The sequence below is a fragment of the Pecten maximus genome, chromosome 2 (genome assembly GCF_902652985.1).
Source record: "Pecten maximus chromosome 2, xPecMax1.1, whole genome shotgun sequence".
Taxonomy (NCBI): Eukaryota; Metazoa; Mollusca; class Bivalvia; order Pectinida; family Pectinidae; genus Pecten; species Pecten maximus.
This window is the reverse complement of record NC_047016.1, coordinates 31560942-31588055: the sequence shown is the minus strand read 5'-3', so window position 1 is coordinate 31588055 and position 27114 is coordinate 31560942. Positions and strand designations below refer to the sequence as shown.

General features: G+C 38.7%; 1 protein-coding gene across 1 annotated transcript in view; it reads left to right on the top strand.

Annotated features, from left to right (window-relative positions):
• The window catches only part of LOC117321787 (argininosuccinate synthase-like), a 30209-nt gene extending 9278 nt beyond the window's left edge, over positions 1 to 20931 (top strand). The window contains exons 3-14 of the mRNA XM_033876350.1: positions 4672 to 4799; positions 5492 to 5612; positions 5827 to 5901; positions 8770 to 8840; positions 9009 to 9130; positions 13933 to 14017; positions 14718 to 14782; positions 15161 to 15234; positions 16221 to 16278; positions 18803 to 18959; positions 19599 to 19664; positions 20546 to 20931. Of these exons, the coding sequence (XP_033732241.1) occupies positions 4672 to 4799; positions 5492 to 5612; positions 5827 to 5901; positions 8770 to 8840; positions 9009 to 9130; positions 13933 to 14017; positions 14718 to 14782; positions 15161 to 15234; positions 16221 to 16278; positions 18803 to 18959; positions 19599 to 19664; positions 20546 to 20591 (1068 nt within the window). The 3' untranslated portion in view covers positions 20592 to 20931. The remainder of the gene's footprint in view (positions 1 to 4671; positions 4800 to 5491; positions 5613 to 5826; positions 5902 to 8769; positions 8841 to 9008; positions 9131 to 13932; positions 14018 to 14717; positions 14783 to 15160; positions 15235 to 16220; positions 16279 to 18802; positions 18960 to 19598; positions 19665 to 20545) is intronic.
• Positions 20932 to 27114: the final 6183 nt, after the last annotated feature.

Sequence of the window (27114 nt, the reverse complement as noted above, 5' to 3'; positions counted from 1 at the left end):
CGCATCCCATAACCCTCATGAGCTCTGAGAACGCATCTGATAACCCACCCTCATGAGCTCTGAGAACGCATCCGATAATCCTCATGAGCTCTGAGAACGCATCTGATAACCCTCATGAGCTCTGAGAACGCATCTGATAACCCACCCTCATGAGCTCTGAGAACGCATCCGATAACCCTCATGAGCTCTGTAAACGCATCCGATAACCCACATCAGCTCAGGGATGAAGCCATGATATGTGTTATACAATTAAGCACACAAACCGATAGCCCATGATATGTATAATACAATTAAGCACACAAACCGATAGCCCATGATATGTATAATACAATTAAGCACACAAACCGATAGCCCATGATATGTATAATACAATTAAGCACACAAACCGATAGCCCATGATATGTATAATACAATTAAGCACACAAACCGATAGCCCATGATATGGACAATTGTTTACAAAGTAATCTATCGCACAGCGCCCATCAGAAAATCTTCATATTGCTTCGAGGCAGAATTTTAGGTGTTTTATAAAAGCTCAGCCAATTGGGGTGATTCGGGAATTTTAAGTTTATCGAGCAATGCCTGCTGAATTAAGCAGGTGAATTTGGAATGTTAGAAAAGAACGGCGAGAGTCTAGATGTATATCACAATCAAATCAGTCATCATATATGTTAATAATGACAAATATAGTACAACAAGGACACCACACTGACATATTCGATGTTAAATTAAGACTGCAATCTTTCAAGTGTTAGTTTTGAGCAGCATACATGTAAATGGAAAGTATTGAGATAGCTCCTCGAGCTTGAACTAACATTGACAACACGTGATTATATTCTAACAAGTACATGTCAGAAGCACCGCTTGCGTTGCTGCCGTAGAGACCAGTCGGCAATGAGACTAATTAATTGATTTACTTAGGAAGTGAACACCATTTCCTCACTATTGTCGATGTAAATATTCGTGACAGGGGAGAATTTACGACAGAATCGATACGTTACTCTTAGGGTTTCTTGTCAGCTTATTGTATGTGTAAACGATTTGAAATCAATTACATGTATTATCTTAGTGTATGTGCTGTTCAGTACCAATAAAGAGAAACTTTGTACCTGTAAACAATTTGAAATCAATTATTATATCTTGAAAGACCTTTTTACAAAATCTAGATAGTCAAAAACATTATTTTATCACAAATACTTTACTGAAATTCCTTTGAAATGTCTGGCTAAGTGATGCTCATCTTTTTATATGATTTAAATCAGTATATCTATTGTCATGGATATTATAATGTATTATGAATTATCATTTTAAGTTCGGATTTTCTGTTCTCGGGCTTCCTGCGTCTGGTAAAAGGTAACCATACATTACAGAGAAGATCAGTCGATAATACCCCTCCAGTATTAACATCGCCTGTTAATAGTCCTCCATTACCGAAAGAACAATGAAAACACGGAAAACAATTATCGCTCCGAATGCCGTCATCAAACAAAACGTGATAGGCAGAGCTGCCGTCTAAATGTGACCTTTTTACAAACACCGCGCAATCTGACCTGTCAGATTAAACATTATTATATTGCTATAATAAATGTATTTAACCTATTGGCGGATGTCGTCGAGTAAGCAAAAGGATTGGATGGTCGGATGGCGTAGTGGTAACACACTTGCCTTTCTTAGGTCATGTAGGCGGTCGGGGCTCGATTCCCCGATCGAACGTGAGAAGGTATGGGGTCACCTACACGACCACGTGGGTTTTCCCCAGGTACTTCTGTTTCCTCCCACAGTAAGACCCATTGCGCGCTTCCATCCGGGCTAACAAGGCTGATAAATATAAGTTGATTTAACTTGTTTTGTAATTGTTGTAAAATGAATAAAGTTTACATTAAAACGAAACGACATTTACCCTCCTGGAACGCCTGGTTTTATTTTCATTGGCCTTTTTTTTCAATGGTTTTCATTCAAATCTATTTTATTTTGCATTTATGACCCAGTTACCGATATGACAAAATTTTCTCCGAAATCGTTATGATAAATCTAAAGGTATGAAGTATGAGTGGGGTTAATGTTGCGTTGTTACGTTGTCTCCTGACGGACGGACTGGTAAGGCGTTGTTACGTTGTCTCCTGACGGACGGACTAGTAAGGCGTTGTTGTGTTGTCTCCTGACGGACGGACTAGTAAGGCGTTGTTACGTTGTCTCCTGACGGACGGACTAGTAAGGCGTTGTTACGTTGTCTCCTGACGGACGGACTAGTAAGGCGTTGTTGTGTTGTCTCCTGACGGACGGACTAGTAAGGCGTTGTTACGTTGTCTCCTGACGGACGGACTAGTAAGGCGTTGTTACGTTGTCTCCTGACGGACGGACTAGTAAGGCGTTGTTACGTTGTCTCCTGACGGACTGACTAGTAAGGCGTTGTTACGTTGTCTCCTGACGGACGGACTAGTAAGGCGTTGTTGTGTTGTCTCCTGACGGACGGACTAGTAAGGCGTTGTTACGTTGTCTCCTGACGGACGGACTAGTAAGGCGTTGTTACGTTGTCTCCTGACGGACGGACTAGTAAGGCGTTGTTGTGTTGTCTCCTGACGGACGGACTAGTAAGGTGTTGTTACGTTGTCTCCTGACGGACGGACTAGTAAGGCGTTGTTACGTTGTCTCCTGACGGACGGACTAGTAAGGCGTTGTTGCGTTGTCTCCTGACGGACGGACTAGTAAGGCGTTGTTACGTTGTCTCCTGACGGACGGACTAGTAAGGCGTTGTTACGTTGTCTCCTGACGGACGGACTAGTAAGGCGTTGTTGTGTTGTCTCCTGACGGACGGACTAGTAAGGTGTTGTTACGTTGTCTCCTGACGGACGGACTAGTAAGGTGTTGTTACGTTGTCTACTGACAGACGGACTAGTAAGGCGTTGTTGTGTTGTCTCCTGACGGACGGACTAGTAAGGCGTTGTTACGTTGTCTCCTGACGGACGGACTAGTAAGGCGTTGTTGTGTTGTCTCCTGACGGACGGACTAGTAAGGCGTTGTTACGTTGTCTCCTGACAGACGGACTAGTAAGGCGTTGTTCGTTGTCTCCTGACGGACGGACTAGTAAGGCGTTGTTACGTTGTCTCCTGACGGACGGACTAGTAAGGCGTTGTTACGTTGTCTCCTGACGGACTAGTAAGGTGTTGTTACGTTGTCTCCTGACGGACTAGTAAGGCGTTGTTACGTTGTCTCCTGACGGACTAGTAGGGCGTTGTTACGTTGTCTCCTGACGGACGGACTGGTAAGGTGTTGTTACGTTGTCTCCTGACGGACTAGTAAGGCGTTGTTACGTTGTCTCCTGACGGACTAGTAGGGCGTTGTTACGTTGTCTCCTGACGGACTAGTAGGGCGTTGTTACGTTGTCTCCTGACAGACGGACTAGTAGGGCGTTGTTACGTTGTGTCCTGACGGACGGACTAGTAGGGCGTTGTTACGTTGTCTCCTGACGGACGGACTAGTAAGGTGTTGTTACGTTGTCTCCTGACGGACGGACTACTAAGGCGTTGTTACGTTGTTACGTTGTCTCCTGACGGACGGACCAGTAAGCCGTTGCGACGTTGTCTCCTGACGGACGGACTAGTAAGGCGTAGTTACGTTGTCTCCTGACGGACGGACTAGTAAGGCGTAGTTATGTTGTCTCCTGGCAGACGGACTAGTAAGGCGTTGTTACGTTGTCTCCTGACGGACGGACCAGTAAGCCGTTGCGACGTTGTCTCCTGACGGACGGACTAGTAAGGCGTAGTTACGTTGTCTCCTGACGGACGGACTAGTAAGGCGTAGTTATGTTGTCTCCTGGCAGACGGACTAGTAAGGCGTTGTTACGTTGTCTCCTGACAGACGGACTAGTAAGGCGTTGTTCGTTGTCTCCTGACGGACGGACTAGTAAGGCGTTGTTACGTTGTCTCCTGACGGACGGACTAGTAAGGCGTTGTTACGTTGTCTCCTGACGGACTAGTAAGGTGTTGTTACGTTGTCTCCTGACGGACTAGTAAGGCGTTGTTACGTTGTCTCCTGACGGACTAGTAGGGCGTTGTTACGTTGTCTCCTGACGGACGGACTGGTAAGGTGTTGTTACGTTGTCTCCTGACGGACTAGTAAGGCGTTGTTACGTTGTCTTCTGACGGACTAGTAGGGCGTTGTTACGTTGTCTCCTGACGGACTAGTAGGGCGTTGTTACGTTGTCTCCTGACAGACGGACTAGTAGGGCGTTGTTACGTTGTGTCCTGACGGACGGACTAGTAGGGCGTTGTTACGTTGTCTCCTGACGGACGGACTAGTAAGGTGTTGTTACGTTGTCTCCTGACGGACGGACTACTAAGGCGTTGTTACGTTGTTACGTTGTCTCCTGACGGACGGACCAGTAAGCCGTTGCGACGTTGTCTCCTGACGGACGGACTAGTAAGGCGTAGTTACGTTGTCTCCTGACGGACGGACTAGTAAGGCGTAGTTATGTTGTCTCCTGGCAGACGGACTAGTAAGGCGTTGTTACGTTGTCTCATGACGGACGGACCAGTAAGCCGTTGCGACGTTGTCTCCTGACGGACGGACTAGTAAGGCGTAGTTACGTTGTCTCCTGACGGACGGACTAGTAAGGCGTAGTTACGTTGTCTCCTAACGAACAAACTTGTATTTGTCTTGCTTGATTTACAGATGATTATACCAGACGTCCGGAAGGAGTTTGTCCAGGAGTTTATTTGGCCGGCAGTCCAGGCTAATGGGGCAGCTTACGAGGACAGGTACCTTCTTGGCACTGCTCTGGCACGACCCTGCATTGCAAGGTACAATACAACTGTTCATGTTTATTTATATACTTCAATCGTCAATTAGAAAACACATGCTCTCTCTAATTGAGAGGACAAGAAAGCAGCAGATATCATGTACTTATGGTGGTAATTCGAATATTTTCTATAGATATCAGTAATAGGGTTAATATTCTTTGTTCCATATCTATATCTTTAACTCTCGTGGATACAATAACAAACGGAATATATCACATTTTTCTCCCCTGTGAAATTAATGTCATTTTCATGAAGTATACTTACTTTTTATTATTAATTTATTTTCTTCCTTACGTAATAACTGCCTATACAGTTAACATGATAAAGATGCTTTATTAAAGAACTACATTAACAGTGGGGATGCTCAAGATAATGAACGATGTAAATAAAGATTAGATAACTTACATATAAGAAACTGTTGTTGAGCAATAAACCAGTCAGTCATGGTTTGCTATAAATGCGGCTGTACGCTGGACAAGCATATTTCCTTCTGTGCCCTGAATGATATGCGTGAATTGTGCGTTATAAATGAGGACGGTTTTGCATGTGATGCAAGACACGCGTACCTTGGTTTGGCTTCCTTGACTTTTGATTTCTCTCAACCTCTTCTTGTTTTCTGTTTGTATCGACATCAATTTGGATTTAATTCAAATATGGTTTGTTTGTTTTTATTATTGTTGATGATGTTGCAGAGCCATGATAAAGGTTGCAATAGCGGAGAACGCCAAATATGTATCCCATGGTGCAACAGGAAAGGGAAATGACCAGATCCGGTTTGAGCTTGGAGCGTACGCGTTACATCCTAATATAGAGGCAAGTGATTAAGTGAAGCTAGTTATTTAGCATAAATCATGAAATATTTATTTCAATTTACTAAATCCGAATAATATTTTCTTGTTTATACATCTACATGTAGTTATAAAATAAGAACAAAATGTTTGTTTTCATTACAAAGATCAAATCGTAATTAGATGATACTTGTATCTCAGATTACACTATGCTATTTATAAAACATACATTATTGTAGGTAATAGCGCCATGGAAAATGCCTGAATTCTACAACCGGTTTGAAGGAAGAAATGCTCTTTTTGAGTACGCTAAGGTATTTATTACTTTGTGATAGAGAGACCTGGGTTGTTGGTCCACAAGGGCGAGTCGGGTGCAGTTTAACGTACGCTCCTGTTACATATATACTACCACATTTTCAGATTTTAGACTCTTTTTTAGGGGGGGGGGGGGGGTTAATTTAAAAGAATGACACAAAAAAATGCTACAACACATTGTAACATAACTATGTATTACATCTAAACATCTATACATGAAAGTATATATGAAAATTCCTTAGACAGTATGTCTACAAAAAATTGAAATCCCATAGCCCAAGTCATTTTTCCATAGACCCATTTTGTAAACATATTGTTGAAAAGTAGCATTACTGTCACGCAAACGCTTGCATCATCCAGTAATAACACGCTATTATGGGTTAAAAAAAAACTCTATTTTAAGCTCGGATTTCATATCATCATTTGTCAGAAAATATTGGAATGTTGTTTACATGAATTGTAATGTATGTCAGGACTCAAACTTTTCATAGCCATTGGGGCCAACACTGAGAAATTTTACATAGACCGACCAGGTTTTCTATAGCCTCTGGCCATCGGACCACCTTTACTTTCGAACACTGCAAGTTGAGTGACAGACTTGTTTATTGTTTGTCCTGATGTGAATTTCATTGTCTTTACTTTGCATTGTTGGATTCCAAATGATCGTGCACTTAATAATGGCATCAGTATTCTACTGCCATATTTCTTTGCTACTAACAACGTAAAAGGGCAGACGATACAACAATATTTTCATATATATAACAGGAAAGCGAATTTAGTGCCGCCACCAGGGGTTAAACCCGCGACCCTCTGCTTACTGCTCCGTCGCTCTACCGACTGACTTAATGGAAATTCCCCCACCTGAAATCACTATGTACCCTATTTACAATTAAAACCTGCCTCACTATTCCTCACTTTTCAAACGTGTTCGCCCCGAACACACATTAACCCAGGTTTTATCCCCAACGAAGCCTCTCATTTTCATATAGCTTGCGCTTGGAGTGGTCAACCGATGTAACAGAAAAGCAAGTAGTGTGCCTCCACCGTCATCGAACCGCGACCCCAGGCTTTACTCACCGGGTTCAATCGTACTGACCGGACGCCGGTGCTTACACCTGGGCATCGATGAATTTTACACCCGGGCAACGATAATTTCGATAGAAAATGAACGCCGAAGACGGGATCGGAAGAACGGTTGGGATATTTTTTCTCTTTTTTGATGTGATAATGATGTCCTTCAAGCAAAATAACCCGACCACGGAACAAAATGATAAATTGGCTATAACTTGCAAGGATAACTGACAGGAAAAACACCTCTCATTTTTTGCTAATTCGCCCACATTGTAGGCGGGTATGACCAAATTATGCCGCAATCCACGAATTATGCAACATATACAGCAAAATCCGCGATCGAAATGACTGTAAATCTCACAGTTTATCGGAATTATATATTTTGACATCATCAAGTCTTATTGGATTGATTGGTAATAGTTAAATAGGAAAATTAAACATTTCCGTATTTTACACCTGTGGCAACGAAGACGCTCTTGAGCTTTACACCCGGGCGCCGCAATTTGCTGACATGGTAGTGATGTAGAAATTAACAGAGTTGGCCTTTTGATGGTTTTTGTTTATGTATTTTTTGCATTTATGCAACTCGTTACAATTCATTCACGGTCATGCCTCTTTAAAGGGTCCGAATTTGTGCTTGTCAATCCGTCATCCGTTTTTGTTGTGATCTATTTATAAAACTGCTCGAACCTGGTAGAGAGCTCCCCATGGAGTGAAATCTCCAGCCTAAAAGTTAGACCGATCACAAGAAACGTGTTTTATAGGCCTACAGTTAATTAAATACAATATTTATAATATATCCAGAATATGAGTAAAAAGGCACTTAACATCTACATCAATTTCACGGGTTTTAGGTTTTTGAAAAATTGTCGAATGTCAACGTAAATTTCGTGAGAGTTTATATAGATCTTTTATACCATCAATGCATGTTGCAAGTTTTGTGTTTACGTCCCATGCGTTTCCTCCTTTTTCTGATCTGTGTCTAGCCGCGGTTGGAATATGGTTGACTACCTCGCATTCTGAATAACAATATATCACATGTAAAGTGCGCAAGGCCGAACTTACGTTCCCCAAACAATATACAATCTGACAGATGGAGTACATACTGAAGTAATTGTTGGTTGCCGCAAAGTGCATGTACTTTTAGAGCATCGGCCAAAGTCCCCAACTCCACTATGCGTCGGCCCGTGCGCCATGAAGTGTCCTCTTGTTCTCCATTGCCATAAATTGGAGATGTGCTAACCTCTTCCTGACTTGATATAAATTGTCTCCGCCGAGATTGTAACTAACGTTATATGGTCGTCACACATTGGCACATTATGTGATACATCGGCGCTGTCCTTGTTTTCAATGGACCATCTTTAATTTATGTTCTCACTTCATTGGAAGCATAAGCCTTACCTAGTCTTTTAGTTTTACAAAACTGACCCCTTTACCTCTTGACCGCATCGTGCTGTAGGCCTAAACATTTATCTCCCAGCTGACTTGAAAATTAAACCAGATGTAACTATTCGTGAATATAATCAAGGGCCCGGATCGCCGGACGCCGGATCGCCGGACTCATGTCTGTGACGTCACAGAAGGGTCGGTCTACCTTAAACTATAATATGCATTAATATATATTTAAAACCATATCTTGTATCCATACTTATTTAAACTATATTATGTATTCATACTTATTCCAAACTCTATTATGTATTCATATATTTAAAACTACATCGTGTATTAATACTTATTTGAAATATAATATGTAACAAACGCAATTTAATAATTTAATTAATTTGATATGATTTCAGAAAAATGACATCCCCTTACCAGTAACGCCTAAAACCCCATGGAGTATGGACGCCAACTTGATGCATATAAGGTATTGTCGTGCTCTAATCTTTGAAGTTGAGGAAGTTGGACGCATTTTCAGTCAACCGTTTTTATTGTGTCTAATGCTGTTTTTATCAACAGATTTCTTTTTATATATATTAATATGAATTGATACAATCAGCTGTTTAGACGAGGACTTTGATTTCTTTGTCTTCAGTTACGAATCAGGGATCCTTGAGGATCCCAAGACGGAGTTCCCTAAGAGTATGCTCCAAATGGCTGTTCACCCGGAAGACGCTCCTGATAAATCAGAGAGACTGGAACTGGAGTTCAAAAATGGTCGGTGAAACACTTATCCTTTTATGTCAACAGAAAATTATTTACAAAATAATAGGGAAAATTAATTATAAGAAAAATATGAGATCCATGATATATATATCAGACACCTGAAAGATAAAGAAAATTTGTGTCGAAATAAGTAGTCAATCAGAGTGGAACCCATTCCATTGTAAGTCAGTTTGGATACAGTATGTACTGTATGTTTGTTATAGTCATCAAAACGATACCGAAAATTCTAGTAGGATTAAATTTCAATTCAAAGTGAATTGAAGCTCATCCCCATTTCCGACTTTTCGAGTGTAACACCTTGTTGATAAGTAACATACACCTTGTTGATACAGTAACATACACCTTGTTGATACAGTAACATACACCTTGTTGATACAGTAACATACACCTTGTTGATATAGTAACATACACCTTGTTGATATAGTAACATACACCTTGTTGATATAGTATCAGTCATTTTTTATGAATACCAACCAGAAGCTCGAGCTCAGAATATTCAGTATATCTATTTGCGATTTGTGCTGTAACGTTTGGTTACATTGCTCCAGTTCAGAACAAACAAATGACCATCTGGAGATGATGTCTAACGTTGTCGTGCCGATATGTATTTAGTTGTCAGTCCTGAATAGTTTAATTGTAGCACCTGACTTGAGCAAGTCAGTTTTAAATCTTCTTAGATGCAGCAACACATAACCGTCTGCTATGACCAAGTCCTGAACACATAGATTGGTATGATGGTCAAATGGCTTATTTACGGTAAATTCGCCACATCTTAAGAAGAAAATACAAAAAAACAATACCAACTCAGTTCCTCTAAAGACTGGGGTCTTACGCATAAATAGTCACAATCATCTCTGAGAATGTTAAATGTAATCGGGTAACGCAGCACGTGTGTCACTCCTCCCCTCACATCCTGTATACGGATTAAGTTGGTGTTGTCCAGATAGAATAAGTTGTTTAAAGGCACATAAACCTTACATAACACAAATACAATTTAAAAGTAGTATAAGATAGATCGTTGCTGTGACAGCGAGTGACGAAGTATATCAAAGTATCCTCTGATATGTACATACGGATCATTAGCAGGAATGATACGTGCATACCGATCATTAGCAGGAACTGAAGGAATCATGTAGCGTAAGCCTGTCTAGAACTGGGTGCTATGACCGACTCTTAAAGTTCTTGGACTACGGGTCCGAGTGCCATAGAACCTCAGAAGGGTGTGGTATTTGGCATGGAATAACTTCCGCCGTTGGATCGAGCCATCTGCAAACGAGACAAGGCATCGACAATTAGATTTTTCTTGCCAGAGACATGTTTAGATAGACGTCTCATGAAAGACATGATGTTGGAAGCTCTTGATCAACTTTTTGCAGAATTGTTTACTGTGGCTGTACTGTCGCATATAAACATGATACGCAAGCCTCTACATTTGTCTACATTATAGCTACCACCACAAGGGTCGTAGAGTTCCTCAAAAGCTGTAAATTAGTCGCCCTCACAATCGACTTGTGCTTGATATCCTCATCAGTCGTGATATATTGATAACAGAAAATAGCCTCTCCATTCCAATTAGTAAGAGATGCTACTCACATTGTGATATCTTCCCGACATTCCTTATAAATTCTGATATGGTGATACATGTTGAGTTGGTAATAATATATGACACAAAGCTTTGTTCTGGAATCACTACTTTGCTGGCGAAACTTAAATGATCTGAGAGTTGCAATTATATGTATTCCCTTTTAGTGCATGATTTCTGTGACTTATGTGAGTCTAAGATGATACATACTTAAGTGCTGTTTCACGTCCATATTTTTTGTGAATGGCCATGGAGATGTTCAATGTATTGAAGATGTGATATTATGCAGCATGTTTTTTCTCCAAATATTCCTGGTTTTACGAAGGTGATAAAAGCATCCAAGAGATGTAGTGCATATCTGATTCCATAATTTTTGTGCTAACCAACACACAGCTTGCGAAAGGTTATCAAAATCTTATTTTTCCAGCATATTCCATATCAATTGAAGGATGTATGGGAGGAAGCTCTAATGCATCAATCTTGCACATAGTTGTGTCTCTGTCTAATTCCTGTATTATACTTAATAGCACATTCTACAACAAAAAACTAAAAGCAATTTTCTTTACTCGAATCAAACATTTGCCCTGTCTTTTTTTACATTTAATTCTTTAACTGTCACGTAACCAATACATGGCATGTCAGACTTTAATCATCATAGTGCACCGTTGTTATGGTTGATACATCGTTCTGATATCTCTACTCAGTACAAACTCGTTACATTTATTATATTTGCATAGTATCAGGAAATGTATTATTTATCATGAATAATTTACACAGATTATTAACTGCTTGTTTAAATAAGTTGTTTACTAGTATAATAGAATAAACTTTTGCATGATGTACGCACAATAAGCAGTGTGATTGCTACGAGTTTAATCCTGTTTGGCTGTTTTCTTATACTTAATTCAGTTCTATTGTTGAGCGCGAAGGACAAATATCTTTATCTTATATCAACGCATAGGAAAACTAGGAAAAGGGGTAGAGCCACGAATGGTCAAAATAGGCCCACAACATTGCACTTGCATACTAAAATGCACCTGAAAAGCAACTTTAAATGAGGGAAATATTTATTTTGATGTACAATGCAAGTGATGAAATGTTGGAGCGAAAACAGCGACAACTAGTGAAAACTGTTCATCACAGTGCTGAGAACATACCATTGGACTCAAATTTGTTTAATCATTAAGCTGTTCTCTGTAAACAGACATAAACTAAATTACTCTTTTTACATATTTTGATTAATATTTAGGATACTTCATTAAATAAAATTTTGGGGGAAAATTAAAGGAACAGTGCTAAATTTTCTGTTGATATTTTGGTCAATCTTTGACTTTAAAGATTAAATACGGTATATTTGACGCTAAAAATACTTCAAACTAAGCAATTAAAAATCAAACGAACATTTCACATTTTTTGCTGGTACAATGTGTAATTTCATATGTATTGAATTTTAGGGCAAAACTCATAATTTTCTAATCATACTCGTTTTGACGTACTTTATGATTCGCGAGAAAGATTGATAAGTCCAGACGAATATGAATTTCATCATTAAATTGATGCGTTCAAAATGTAATCTCATTTATTGCGGAAATTTAAGTTCTAATACGACGAGTTTTCATTTTTTGGAAACACCACAGTATAAAATATCTATGGCTATGTATATCTTAGGTAAAGTCTTTGTAATCACGAACTCATAAAACGCCCTTGCGTATTATGCTTACGCGATTCAGCCTTCAGACTGACTGAACCAGAACAGAACAGACTGGCTATTTTTTTTGGTCTGAGAGTTACAACCATAAAGTAAAGGAATACACTAGGATGACCACTAAAATTCAGAGAAATTCCCAAATCCTCTATACATACAGTATATTTCTTCCCTAATGTAAGTCATTCACACAGTATTGATTATTTTTTGTTCTGTCACAAACTATACCAATCCCAAACCTAAGTCATTGTGACAGAAAGAAAGATAGGACAGCTGACTCTCAAGGTCATTCCTGATAACCCGCAAGAGAATGAACATATTTATCGCGACCCCACGGGAGAAGAAATGCATCCAAACATTGACAACAACAACTAGAACTATTAACTACTTATTTTTAGGTCATCTGACCCGAACTTTGACATGGCAGGCACGGCGGCCATTTTGTAACATAATTGCGCAATCATGGTTTTCCTGTTCAAACTTCTTCTCAAGTTCCAGTAGTGGGATTCAGCTCTAACTTACCAGAAAGGATCCTGAGATGGTTCTTACCAAGTGTTGTTTATTTTCTGGTCAGTCCAAAATCCACAACGGCCGCCATGGTCAACAGTGCCACTATATATACTTGCTTCTGAGCATGTACAGTATACTACAATAGTACGCGGGTCTTTAGAGTCAGATGACCGTTAAGGCCCTTTAAAATGTCATTACTAGTATTTTATTTGATCAGTCTTCTGAAGAGCTACTGCCGGAAGGACTTGGAATTAAAGTTTGTTCAATACTGTTAGACCTCGTCACTGTCTTTTCATTATGGTATCCAAAACGTTTTGATTTATTTCACTTTCCTTTCTCCGATTTTTCCTTTTTGTTAGATCTTACCTGACCCGCAACTCAATTTTCAGCGTACCACACGGTTTATATTGTGTACTATGTCATACTAGTCTGCTCGCATTTTCCATATAGGAACCTTTTATTGCAATTTTCAGCAACAACAGTTGAATGAAATGTAAACCATATTTTGATTGAATACGTAAAAACATAAAAAAAAGAAAACACATTGTTGTATCATGATTATCTCAGTATGTCCTGTATTTAAACAAAAGATGAAACAAAATCGTGAGATAGATTTTATTCAAAATAAAAATCCGCAATACTATTCTTGATCTGTTACTTATACAGTAAGATCACGAGATCATCAATAAAAGGATAAAATAGAAAATATTTTTCTTGTCTTTCTTTTATTTTCCATGATTTTAGGACTGAACTTGTGAGTGATTTCGTGACCTCATTCCTTTCTTTATTGGGTTATATGGCCTTTTTTTTTATAAGCGACTGAATTTAAAGACCAAGATTCAAATTTTATATCAATGTAAAGACAAGATTTTTAGTTTACAGCCTTGTCAGTTTATGAATAGCGAGATATATCAGAGTAAAATGATGAAACTTATTCAATGAAGCTGTGAATGTATTGTTATTATAATAATATCAGTCCTATTTGTAATTAACCAGGTTTACCGATCAAGGTTACCAATCTGGAGGACGGCACGACCAAGACGGACGCTCTAGATCTGTTCCTGTATCTCAATCAGATCGGGTATGTATACCCTGTGTACCCACCTCGAGAGATCTCGATACTTGCTCTACATCCCCCATTGCAATGCATAAAGATACGTGCTAAGTGATCAAAATTTCTTTGGTTATGTGGCAGGTATCATCTTTTAAGAAGTATACGCTTACCTTGCCGTAACGCATGGTCTTATTTTCCTAACACTTTTTGTGTTCGTATTTGCCGCCCTCCCTCCTTTATTTTTATTGCTTTTGAGTTAGAATTACAGTTTAGTTTTAATGGATGTATTCTCTGTTGTTATTGTGACATCGATTTCAATGTTACAACATTAAATTTGCTGTTTTAATATCCACAACGTACTTTTCTCTTTCTATGAAATTACTACACGTCTCTTCCAGACAATAAAGAGTGACGTTACAAACAATGACGTAAGTTGTTGTGAGCCAATAACAATGCTTGTTTCAAGTAGAATTAAATTTTACATTTAATAGCATATTTAAAAAATAAATGTATATTATTAATGATATTATAGACCTAAAACACACGTTTTTAGTGCTGAGCGTTAATGTTATATCAGTATAATATATATTAAAGGGATATGACGTCATTAACTCAAATGTAAATTGTTAAATCATATTAATAGAAGTATAGTTATATAACAGCATATGTCTTGGTTGCAAACACAATTTACATGTATGCTTTGTGACAAATTTCCCCTTTCTTTTAGAGGGAAGCATGGTGTCGGAGTAATAGACATTGTAGAGAATAGATTTATTGGCATGAAATCCCGAGGTAAGTCAGACGAATCACTCCCATAGTATATCTGACGATGTCTATAACGTGTTACGTTAGCTGGTGCTAAGTAGGTTTGGAGTCGAAATAAGATAGAAACTGAAGTGTTACTTTCTAAAACTGCATAATTGTTATGAAAAAGTCGTGCCTTTTACCAAAGTAACCAGCGTAACATATTTTGATTGTTTGTTGAACAAGTTACAATGTGTTAGACTTTACCTCCTCTAGTTTCCGAATAGCTCAAATCTTTCACATGTAGCCACTGGCTTCGAATAGTTACTGAATAGAGAACCTGCTTCACAAGAAAACTTATCAGCATTATATCCAGTTTCTTGTAAATAATGTGTCCCATTCTCTATTCTTCTTCTCTATCGTCAGGTATCTACGAAACTCCAGGAGGCGCTATTTTGGCCACTGCTCACACCGATATGGAGGTGTTCACCATGGATAAGGTTTGTTACATAGACACTGGTAACATATACTTATCATATGAGTGGATGTTTCTGAAATAACTCGATTGTATTCATGACACAACAAAACAGCATATCTGTAGTAATACATCACGTAACGTAAAGGGTAATGAAAGTAATGGCGTGGATAGTATTGATAAATTTAGAATCGGAATGTAATATTCATAATTTGTGTATGGAGACGATAATAATTCTCGAACAATACCAGGCAATATTAAGTTATCAAAATAAGAATCGGTATAGGAACAATGGAACCACCACGCGTAATAACTAGCATCAAAGACTTCAATCTTCAGTTCATACAAGAGACTATAATGTTCCTTTGTGATTGTTAATAACGGCTTTCCAATAGATTTCATCAACCTTTATTTATCCAGGTCATGTGTTATACGTTTTTGTTCTGTCAGCAGTCAATATCTGTCTCAGAAACCCCCTAAATATCAAACTACATATAATCACCGTGTGTTGGGGAAGCGGGAATGTTACTTTTTCTAGAAATGGAAAGTACACTCCACTGACATTAAAACTATCATGTTAATCATATAGACTAGTTGTAAGATGTCCCTGTTTGTAACTTTGTTCGTAGAAATCTAGGAGAGTAGCTGATGTAAATGAGAGTAAGGCATATCCAGCTTATATTCATCCAACTGATATTGCCAAATGCTTTGTTAAAATAAAACACGTCATCAGTATATATCAAAGACAACTTGAAGTAGGCTTATAACTGTAATTTGAACATTAATACATTTGTTGAAATAGTAGATTACATGTTAACATAAAATGAACGAAATTTTCGATTTGACTACGTTGGACTCAATTCGGTTTTTTTAAAATGACATAAAAGACTTTCCAATTTGCAATGATGTGTAATGATTATATAACTGTTATCTGAATCGTTACTTTCACTTTTTCTCGTTTTCTTTGATAACTATTTGACAAAGCTAAGTGAGGATTAATTGAAATTGTAGGAGGTACGAAGAATTAAACGTGAACTCGATGTCAAGTTTTCTGATCAAGTGTATCGAGGTAAGTGATTAGGCTATAAAAGAAATGGAACTATGGTATGAATGACTGTTTTTAGGAATCTCATGATACACGAACGTGTTGCTACATTCTCTGAGTGTTTGGGCAGTATATTATTCTATGTCGCTTATAACTATTTGATATCATGTATGGGCATGTTTTTCGATATCCATCGATCCAATGGTACAGTGTTGTATATAGTTGCTGTTATCCAGTTTTTTGTCCACGTATTTTTAGCCCACCATCATCAGATGGTGGGCTGTTCAAATCGCCCTGCGTCCGTGGTCCGTCGTCCGTCCGTCCGTCCGTCCCTCCGTCCGTCCGTCCGTCCGTCCCTCCGTCCCTCCGTCCGTAAACAATTTTTGTTATCGCTATTTCTCAGAAAGTACTGAAGGGATCTTTCTCAAATTTCATATGTAGGTTCCCCTTGGTGCCTAGTTATGCATATTGCGTTTTGAGACCAATCGGAAAACAAAATGGCCGACAGGCAGCCATCTTGGATTTTGACAATTGAAGTTTGTTATCGCTATTTCTGAGAAAGTACTGAAGGGATCTTTCTCAAATTTCATATGTAGGTTCCCCTTGGTGCCTAGTTATGCATATTGCGATTTGAGACCAATCGGAAAACAACATGGCTGACAGGCAGCCATCTTGGATTTTGACAATTGAAGTTTGTTATCACTATTTCTGAGAAAGTATTGAATGGATCTTTCTGAAATTTCATATATAGGTTTCCCTTGGTGCCTAGTTATGCATATTGCGTTTTGAGACCAATCCGAAAACAACATGGCCGACAGGCAGCCATCTTGGATTTTGACAATTGAAGTTTGTTATCGCTATTTCTGAGAATGTACTGAATGGATCTTTCTCAAATTGCATATGTAAGTTTCCCTTGGTGCCTAGTTATGCATGTTGTGTTTTGAGACCAATCTGAAAACAACATGGCCGACAGGCAGCCATCTTGGATTTTGACAATTGAAGTTTGTTATCGCTATTTCTGAGAAAGTACTGAAGGGATCTTTCTCAAATTTCATATGAAGGTTCCCCTTGGTGCCTAGTTATGCATGTTGCGTTTTGAGACCAATCGGATAACAACATGGCCGACAGGCAGCCATCTTTGATTTTGACAATTGAAGTTTGTTATCGCTATTTCTGAGAAAGTACTGAAGGGATCTTTCTCAAATTTCATATGTAGGTTCCCCTTGGTGCCTTGTTATGCATATAGCGATTTGAGACCAATCGGAAAACAACATGGCCGACAGGCAGCCATCTTTGATTTTGACAATTGAAGTTTGTTATCACTATTTCTGAGAAAGTACTGAATGGATCTTTCTGAAATTTCATATATAGGTTTCCCTTGGTGCCTAGTTATGCATATTCCGTTTTGAAACCAATCCGAAAACAACATGGCCGACAGGCAGCCATCTTGGATTTTGACAATTGAAGTTTGTTATCGCTATTTCTGAGAATGTACTGAATGGATCTTTCTCAAATTTCATATGGAGGTTCCCCTTGGTGCCTCGTTATGCGAATTCCATTTTGAGATCAATTGGAAAACAATATGGCCGACAGGCAGCCATCTTGGATTTTGACAATTGAAGTTTGTTATCGCTATTTCTGAGAATGTACTGAATGGATCTTTCTCAAATTTCATATGGAGGTTCCCCTTGGTGCCTCGTTATGCGAATTCCATTTTGAGATCAATTGGAAAACAATATGGCCGACAGACCGCCATCTTGGATTTTGACAATTGAAGTTTGTTATCTCTATTTCTCAAAGTACTGAATGGATCTTTCTCAAATTTCATAAGTAGGTTCCCCTTGGTCCCTTGTATTGCATTTTTGGACCAGTCTGTCCTGAAAACAACCTGGCAAACAAACAGCCATTATCGTTAAATCTCAAATTTCTTATATAGCTAGGATTCCCTTGTTTAAAAAGTATTGGAGGGATGTCTCAATTTGCACAGATTAGTAAAATGAAGGGAAAAGTAGAGAAAAGATCAATCTGACATGGAACCTATGAAGATCATTCAATGGTGGGCGCCAAGATCCCTCTGGGATCTCTTGTCGATGTTTGGTTTGTCTTTTCTCTGTATTTCGTCTCTTTTGTTTCTGTCGTACGTATTGGCTTATGTCATATGTTTGGCTGTGGTTTTTTTGTTGTTGTTTTCTTTTGTTTTTGTTTTTGTTTTGTTTTTGTTTTGTTTTTTGTTTTTTCTTTCTTCTTACATCTAAATTTTCCTTTTTCTGTTATCCTGGCATGTAGTCTACATCTACGTTAACATAACCCTTTTGTTTTATTGAATTTTGGTTTATCTATGTTATTTTCATTTTGTACTGTTCTTAGATTTAATATACAGACGACGGTTTCCCTCGATATCTACTCTCCATGAAATTGCATTATTTCTAAAAAAAATATCTAGGATTTTAGCCTTTCCATGATGCTTCCGAAATTCAGTTTATGCAAATTGCTTCGTTTTTTAGTATATATGTTCTTTTATACTCGTTCTTTGTTTTCTGTCATCTAGGATTTTGGTTCAGTCCGGAATGCGAGTTTACACGTTTCTGTATTAATAAGAGCCAGGAGCACGTAGAAGGTACGGTGCGCGTGAAAGTGTATAAGGGATCCGTCTACGTCTTAGCGAGACAATCTCCGCTCAGTCTCTATAATGAAGAACTCGTCAGGTAACGTATAAACGTAGAGATATTTTAATTAAAGTAGCAAGTTTGTTATTTTATTTTCTAATCAATATATCGATAAACCCATAAATAAATGTGTGTTAATGCTGTACTTATATGTATTAAGGGAAATGTGGTTGTTTAACTGATTAAAATCATCTAATCGTGGCTTCTTTTACTACCTGCTATGTCTGGACATGTTTAGATATAACAGGCATGCTTAGAGGCGTAACACTCAGTAAATGGAGCCACAACACAGGCGTAGTACGTAAACACAAGCGTAGAAAACGACGTCATGAACACAGACGCAACACGCAAAAATTGCGTCATGCAAAAATGATTAAGTCGAGTTATATGGCTGTCTCTGATCAATTGTCATTCTAAATTGTTGTACTATCTAGTTGTTGCAGTCCTTCTGACCTGTCACATGACACAACCTAGTTTCACTTGCTTTACAATGAAAAAAAACCAAGACCGCAAGTGCGAGCAGTTCAAATTTGCTATAGACCAGCAATAAAATTGTCAGCCAGGTCCAGGTCAATGACATATTAATCACTCATGACGATGTAAAATTCTCATTATTATAGACAACTAAGTTGATACAAAAACGAAATGATGAGGTTTTAATCATTTACAATATTTCAGTATGAACGTTCAAGGCAACTATGATCCGGTAGACGCTAAGGGCTTCATCAAGGTGAACGCTCTCAGGTAAGTGGCCCAACAGACGATACCTCAAAGTAAACACCTTTAAACGTCTAGATGGTATATGTATTGGAAACATGTAGGTATAACACACATGGATGTTTATTGTGCTGCAAAGGAAAGCAATTCTTTCAGTTAAAGAAATCCCACCCATAACTTTTGAACATCTACAATTCACTTGGTTGATACGTCACCCACCGGTGGTGTTCAATACATTTCAATCAGTATATCCCTGAATAGGTTGTCATTGAAAATAAAATAGAACGTCACAAAATATGAATTCAAGTAAATATTTTCCCGATATTATCTAACATAGTTGACTGAAAAAACAGGTCTGCATGACCGAGGTCATTGTCAAATCGGGTTGCAATAGGATACAAAGCAGGTCAGAATCATCCAATAAAATGTCTGATCAAAGATCAAGGTCACCGGGTCAAAGGTAAAATGTCCCGTCTCTAAAATTGGTAATTAATTCATAATGGCATTGTGAGGATAACAAAGTTGATTATGATCATGCGTTTGGTCGAACGACCAAAGATCAGGGTCACCGGACCAAAGATGCATGGTAAATATTTGCTGAATTGTGCAGCAAATATGATCAAAATCGTACTAATAAGGTGAGTCAACGGATAGAAGATCAAGGTTAAGATTTGGTTTATGTAGGGTTTTTTTGTTACATTGTATAATACCATTATGAAGAAATGACTGTCTTAAGGAAAAGGATACTTGGTCCAAGATGAATGACACGGGTCTCTCTCTCTTATCTGGTGTCTATAATGAAATTATTTTATTTTCTTTGTCAAATATAAATAATTACCCGTTTGTCGTAAAATGTTCTTCCTCCATATTACCATATGTTAGATACTCTTAATATTTCTTTGTTACAGGTTACAAGAGTACGAACGACTACGTAACAAGCTTGGTCAAAGTTAACAAGCTGGGCCGGAGTTAACAAGTTCGGCCGGTTAACAAACTGGGACAGATATACAAACATGATATGCCACAGTTAACAAGCTGGGCACAATTAAGAACAAACTGTGTCGGATGTGTGGCTCAGAAGCATAGTGTGACAGATTGTTTGGAATATTTCAGCTTTCTTTGTTCGTGTTTATTAGCATTATATGTTATTACCCAGTGTGTATCTACTGAAATGTATTGTACGGTTCTAATATTCAAACGTTTACTATTGTTTTAAATGGATATTATTTGCATGTATACTTATCTATTACCTATTGTCTTACTTGTGACATTAATTAAACCATGTTTATTTTCATTGTTTTCGTGATTTCTTCTTAACTTACGCAACCTCTAATTGTATACATTGTACTAATCAAAACGAGCACAAATCATAAATTGCAACAGGCATTAGTCTAAAAGGGAAAGTCACGAATCGACTGTACATACATTAACCTATGCTGAACTAAAAGAAAGTTTATTGTTTCTATGGCGAATAAATTAATGGGTGAATCAAAAATTATGCTTTTCTAATATGCTATGTTGGAGACCGCAGTGCACCCTGAAGTAGAAGACATGACTGCTACACTTGTGCAATTGATTTGTGACATTTTTTCTGTGGGTGACCAAAACATCGTTTTGGCGTCGTGTGACTTCTTTAACATTCTGAAACCGGTTGAAAACGAACCAATTTAAACCACTGTGTCCCTACATAATGTGCGTTAGCACATTATGATTAACGCACATTATGATTTGCTTGCAAAGCTCTGGCATTCAAATATATCATAGATACCATACAAAAACAATTCAACGCTTATATTTACATTCCTTTTACTTTTTTTATTCTTTAAATGCTATAACTCATATTTAAAATCCGTAATTCCCGCCTTACCGACAGCAGACTTTTTGTCAGTTGTTGGAACAGCCGGAATATGGTCGCGTGCTTTTTGGCACAAAAAAGTACATGGACAATTTAAAAAAAAAATCAATTTTGTTAATCATTTTATTATCAACGTAATGCGGAAATGGCATATCTTTTATAACAAATAATATAAACAAAATAATCAGTCGTTAAATTTAATTATCCTGGATATTGTAGTTCCGGTTTGTGTTGTATTAATACGCTGATAAGTGTAGCGCGTGATGGATGGCATTTAAACGTACATCAATACCAGAGCTCTCAAACAGACTATATAGTGACAATGTCAGACAAATGTAAATATAATGGTATAATTGTCTCTGCAATAAACAAAATGTCTGACAGTAAACTAATTAACATGTGGATTAATTTAGACAGTGGAATACTTTTAACAACTGCATTTTTACCTATCGAGGTAAGAAACATATTTGACAAAGAATGGATTAAGGACTTTATGTCTTTGTCACAGAAGCAGACTGAATTTAACTCAGTTTTAAGACCTTGGGCGATATATAGTGATAACAAAGATCAAATGTCTATACCGATACATAGCTTCACAGAAGAAGCACTCAAACTACTCTCTAATGGCTACCTTTGTGGGAATTTTACAACAGTTTGTGATGACGCACTGATCATACACACAACACTGATCTCGTCTCTTCATTCCTTTCGATTATTTCGGATTTTGCAGTACCAACTTAAGTAAAAACTTGTAACATGACTTCTGTTGGTATGCTTGGTATGCCTTTGGCATTACATTCCTCACACACGAGTGTTAACAGTTTGCTACACTCGACAGGAAATTCCACAGACCAAACTTCCATCACATCTTGAATGCTGTCCTGGTCAGCCATGAACGGTGTCCACATCCTAGTCCATCGATGGCAGACCTTTCCATTCATTGCATTGCTGTCTTACTTGCAAAGGATACACCGATACCAATCTTAATGGGTATTGCCGAGTGCAGGTACTGTTTTGGATTTTGTGGACATGAAAATGAATGTGGTTTTGTGATGTTTCTCGCCAGTTTTCTTCAAAAAACTTTATGGGTTGACAAAATACATAGGTACAGAATAACACACACGTGAAGGTCAGAAAATAATGCCTATTAACGCCAATGTATAACTAATTTTGAGTGAAAATGTTTCTATGTACGTTTTCTGAATAAACTGTTTTCACCTGATGGTGTCGGCCATTGCGCTCGGCAATACCCCTTAATTTGAAACGAAAAAAACAAACAAATCTGAAGTTTCAATTAACAATGGAAGCTGTTTTTACACAATGATAAAAAGGTTTACAACAAAAACCGTTAGGAATCGCATTAGCTTCGGTTACATCCGGGCGTACAGGTGTTATAAACAATCGCTCTCTGCGTTATTCGCCGTAGAGGCAAAAAATAGAAGCTGTTAATTCGTAAGGTGGAAGTAAGAACGACTAAGTGTGCCGTAACCAATCATGCTCAACACCAACAGTACGATATCTGCTCAAAATGCTCAAGTAATTTACCGAACTTTCCACATAGCTAGATCACTTAGTGGAGATCTCAACATAAATGTACATATCATATTTCAGTGACTTTGGGAATGTGTTTAACTTAGTTTTCAGAATACTTTATTATTCATATATCCAGAAATAGTGACTTTTTTTCACTTGGGAAGGACATATGGGATTGAGCTTCGTAGGTTTTAATGGTATAGCGGAGAGTTATACAAGTAAGAGTTATTGGTGTTTGGTGTGGCAGAGAAAATTGACACAGATCATCAAAAGCCACAGCATTAACTTCGCGGAGAGTTATACAAGAAAGAGTTATTGGTGTTTGGTGTGGCAGAGAAAATTGACACAGATCATCAAAAGCCACAGCATTAACTTCGGTACTCCAAGAGTTACGTTCACTTTCTACTTACATAAGATCCATAAAATGGTTTACAGTTATATGTGAGGTGACGATTTTTCATGATCTAACTGAAAGTGCTATGGTTTATTTTTCATCTGTTATGCACAACACACGGTTCTCATGAGGGGATACGACAGCAACCTACAACACAGACAGAAATACAACACCCCAGGTACTTCTGAGAGAAAGGGGGGTGAAAGACTGAGCAACGTAGGTATGACGGCAACGACTCGGCTTGTACAACGGACACCGACGGGAATACCGGAAGAAACAAAGTGTCACTGCGGGAAAGTGTGTGAGAACTTGAGGGGTTTAAAGATTCACCGGACAAAGCCAAATGTAGACCTGAGAAGCGGAAGGAGGACGCAGTCTTTACTGATGAAACGGAGGAGAACCACGGCCAGGAAAAACACCACAATGCTGAGGATCTCTTACCTACTGCCAATATTGAGGCAGAACCAGGTAGTCAGAACCCAACTCAGACATACCAAGTGGCAGTAAGAAACACCAGGAAAGAAGCAGTAAAGTGGTCATCTTCAGAGGACAAAAGATGGGAGACCTTTAACCACGACCTCGACAAGATCTAACAGAGTACGCTGGTATGCGAATACACAGGAAGGTAACATCGATGTCAACATTAGTATACGCAGTGGGACTTGAGCGGTTTGGAGCAATGGAAGGAAGTAGTAGGGCAAAAGAACTAGTAACACCAAACAATCACAAGACAATACAAAACAGCGAACGAGGAGAAGATTGGTCTAAGTAAGAGCTACCCTAATAGAGAAGAGGAACAACCTCCAGAGAACAGATATAATATGGAAAGCTGGACGAGAAATGGGGAGAAAGATAAAAAAAAAAAAAGATCGTAGAAAACCCTTAGATTTACCAAGTCAGGGACACTGGGGAGTTCAAAAAGAAGAACTGGAGTGTTATCTATCAGAAACACATGGAGATGAACACCACCGGAGACCGTTAGGGCCATGTGAAACGATAGAAGTAGAGCCAGAACTAAGGGTACCATTGGATAGAAAGGAACTGTCATGGAAGGAAGTTCACGAGGTTGTCAAGAAAGCTAGATCTGGATCAGCACCTGGGCCCAATGGTATTCCTTATAAGGTCTACAAGAATTGTCCGAAGATCCTAAAACATCTCTGGAAGCAGCTTGAAATTATAGGTAGGAAAGAAAAGATTCCACATTTTTGGCAGAAGGCCGAGGGCTGCTTCGTGCTAAAGGAGGATAACTCGGAGGACATAAAGCAGTTTCGTACCATCTCGCTGCTGAATGTAGAAGGAAAGATATTCTCAGTTCTTTTGTTTTTGTTTATTTTGTTTAACGTCCTATTAACAGTCAGGGTCATTTATAGGACGTGCCAGGTTTTGGAGATGGAGGAAAGTCGGAGTACCCGGAGACAAGAGGCCCAAAGGGCCTTAACGGTCACCTGAGATTTGAAATATTTCGGCCAACTAAATTGACCCTTTTTGGCCCCACCCATCAGTCCTAATGGGGTCAGTCTATGAAGAGTATTTGATTCTAACATATAGTAGATAAGAAGATTTTTGAAATTTCAGTCAATCTGACCCTTTTTGGCCCCGCCCACCAGCCCCTGGGAGTCAACTAGGGCCAACATGTACATAACATCAAACTGTAATCCCATGCTGATAATTTGATACAAGTTAAAATGAATTCCAATAGAAATCCAACAAATAATAGTCAAAAATGTGATTTCCCTATATAAACTATAGTAAAGTTTACCCCCTCCCCAGGGGCAAACGTGAGACCCCAGGGTCATGAAATTCACAATTTTGGTAAAGCACCTAAGACCCTTCCATCTATGAAGAGTATTTGATTCTACCATATCTGAGAGTAGGGAAGAAGATTTTTGAAATTTTAGTCAATTTGACCCTTTTTGGCCCCGGCCACCAGCCCCTGGGGTCAACTAGGACCAACATGTACATACCATCAAAGTGTCATCCCATGCTGATAATTTGATACAAGTTAGAATGAATTCCAATACAAATCCAACAAATAATAGTCAAAAATGAGATTTCCCAATATAAACTATAGTAAAGTTTACTCCCTCCCCGGGGCAAACGCGAGACCCCAGGGTCATGAAATTCACAATTTTGGTAAAGCACCATAAGACCCCTTCATCTATGCAGAGTATTTGATTCTAACATATCTGAGAGTATAGAGAAAGATTTTTGAAATTTCAGTCAATTTGACCCTTTTTGGCCCCGCCCACCAGCCCCTGGGGGCCAACCAGGGCCAACATGTACATAACATCAAACTGTAATCCCATGCTGATAATTTGAACCAAGTTAGAATGAATTCCAATACAAATCCAACAAATAATAGTCAAAAATGTGATTTCCCTATATAAACTATAGTAAAGTTTACCCCCTCCCCAGAGGCAAACGTGAGACCCCAGGGTCATGAAATTCACAATTTTGATAAAGCACCTTAAGACCCTTCCATCTATGAAGAGTATTTGATTCTACCATATCTGAGAGTAGATAAGAAGATTTTTGAAATTTCAGTCAATTTGACCCTTTTTGGCCCCGCCCACCAGCCCCTGGGGGTCAACCAGGGCCAACATGTACATACCATCAATCTGTCATCCCATGCTGATAATTTGATACAAGTTAAAATGAATTCCAATAGAAATCCAACAAATAATAGTCAAAATTGTGATTTCCCTATATAAACTATAGAAAAGTTTACCCCCTCCCCAGGGGCAAACGTGAGACCCCAGGGTCATGAAATTCACAATTTTGATAAAGCACCTTAAGACCCTTCCTTCTATGAAGAGTATTTGATTCTACCATATCTGAGAGTAGAGAAGAAGATTTTTGAAGTTTCAGTCAATTTGACCCTTTTTGGCCCCACCCCTCAGGCCCCTGGGGGCTGGGGACCATATAATTCACAATTTTGGTTGACCTTCAGCCATAGAAACTTTCTGCCAAATTTCATTGAATTTTGTTAAGTGGTTTTGGAGAAGAAGTCGAAAATGTAAAAAGTTTACGGACGCACGACGGACGACGCACGACGCACGACGACGGACAAAAGGCGATTAGAATAGGTCACTTGAGACTTCGTCTCAGGTGACCTAAAAAACCACCGGCCTACAGTCAGTACCTGGCAACTGCCCCACGTAGGTTTCGAACTCGCAACCCAGAGGTGGAGGGCTAGTGATAAAGCGTCGGGACACCTTAACCACTCGGCCACCGCGGCCCCAAAAGTTCTAGCAAGGAGGTTATATGACAAAGAACCAGTATGTTGATACATCAGTTCAAAAAGGAGGAATACCTGGATTCTCAGGATGCATGCATAGAACATACTAGCATCGTAACTCAACTCATCAGGGAAACCAATGTCCTCACAGTAGTATGGCTGGGTCTTGCGAAAGCATATGGAACCATCCCACATATGCTCATACAAGAGGCTTTGGCACATAATTACAAACCAGATCACTTCAGAGGACTGATCCAAAGCTACTTAGCGGGATACATTTGCGCTTTACAACCAATGCTTTTACAACATCTTGGCAAGAATTGCAGAAGGGTATTGTGACCGGATGTACCATCTCACTTATCTTGTATACTTTGTAATGGATATGGATATGATCATCAAAGCAGGAGAAAGGCAGACAAAATGTGCAAAGACATCCAGCAACACCAGGCTTCATGGA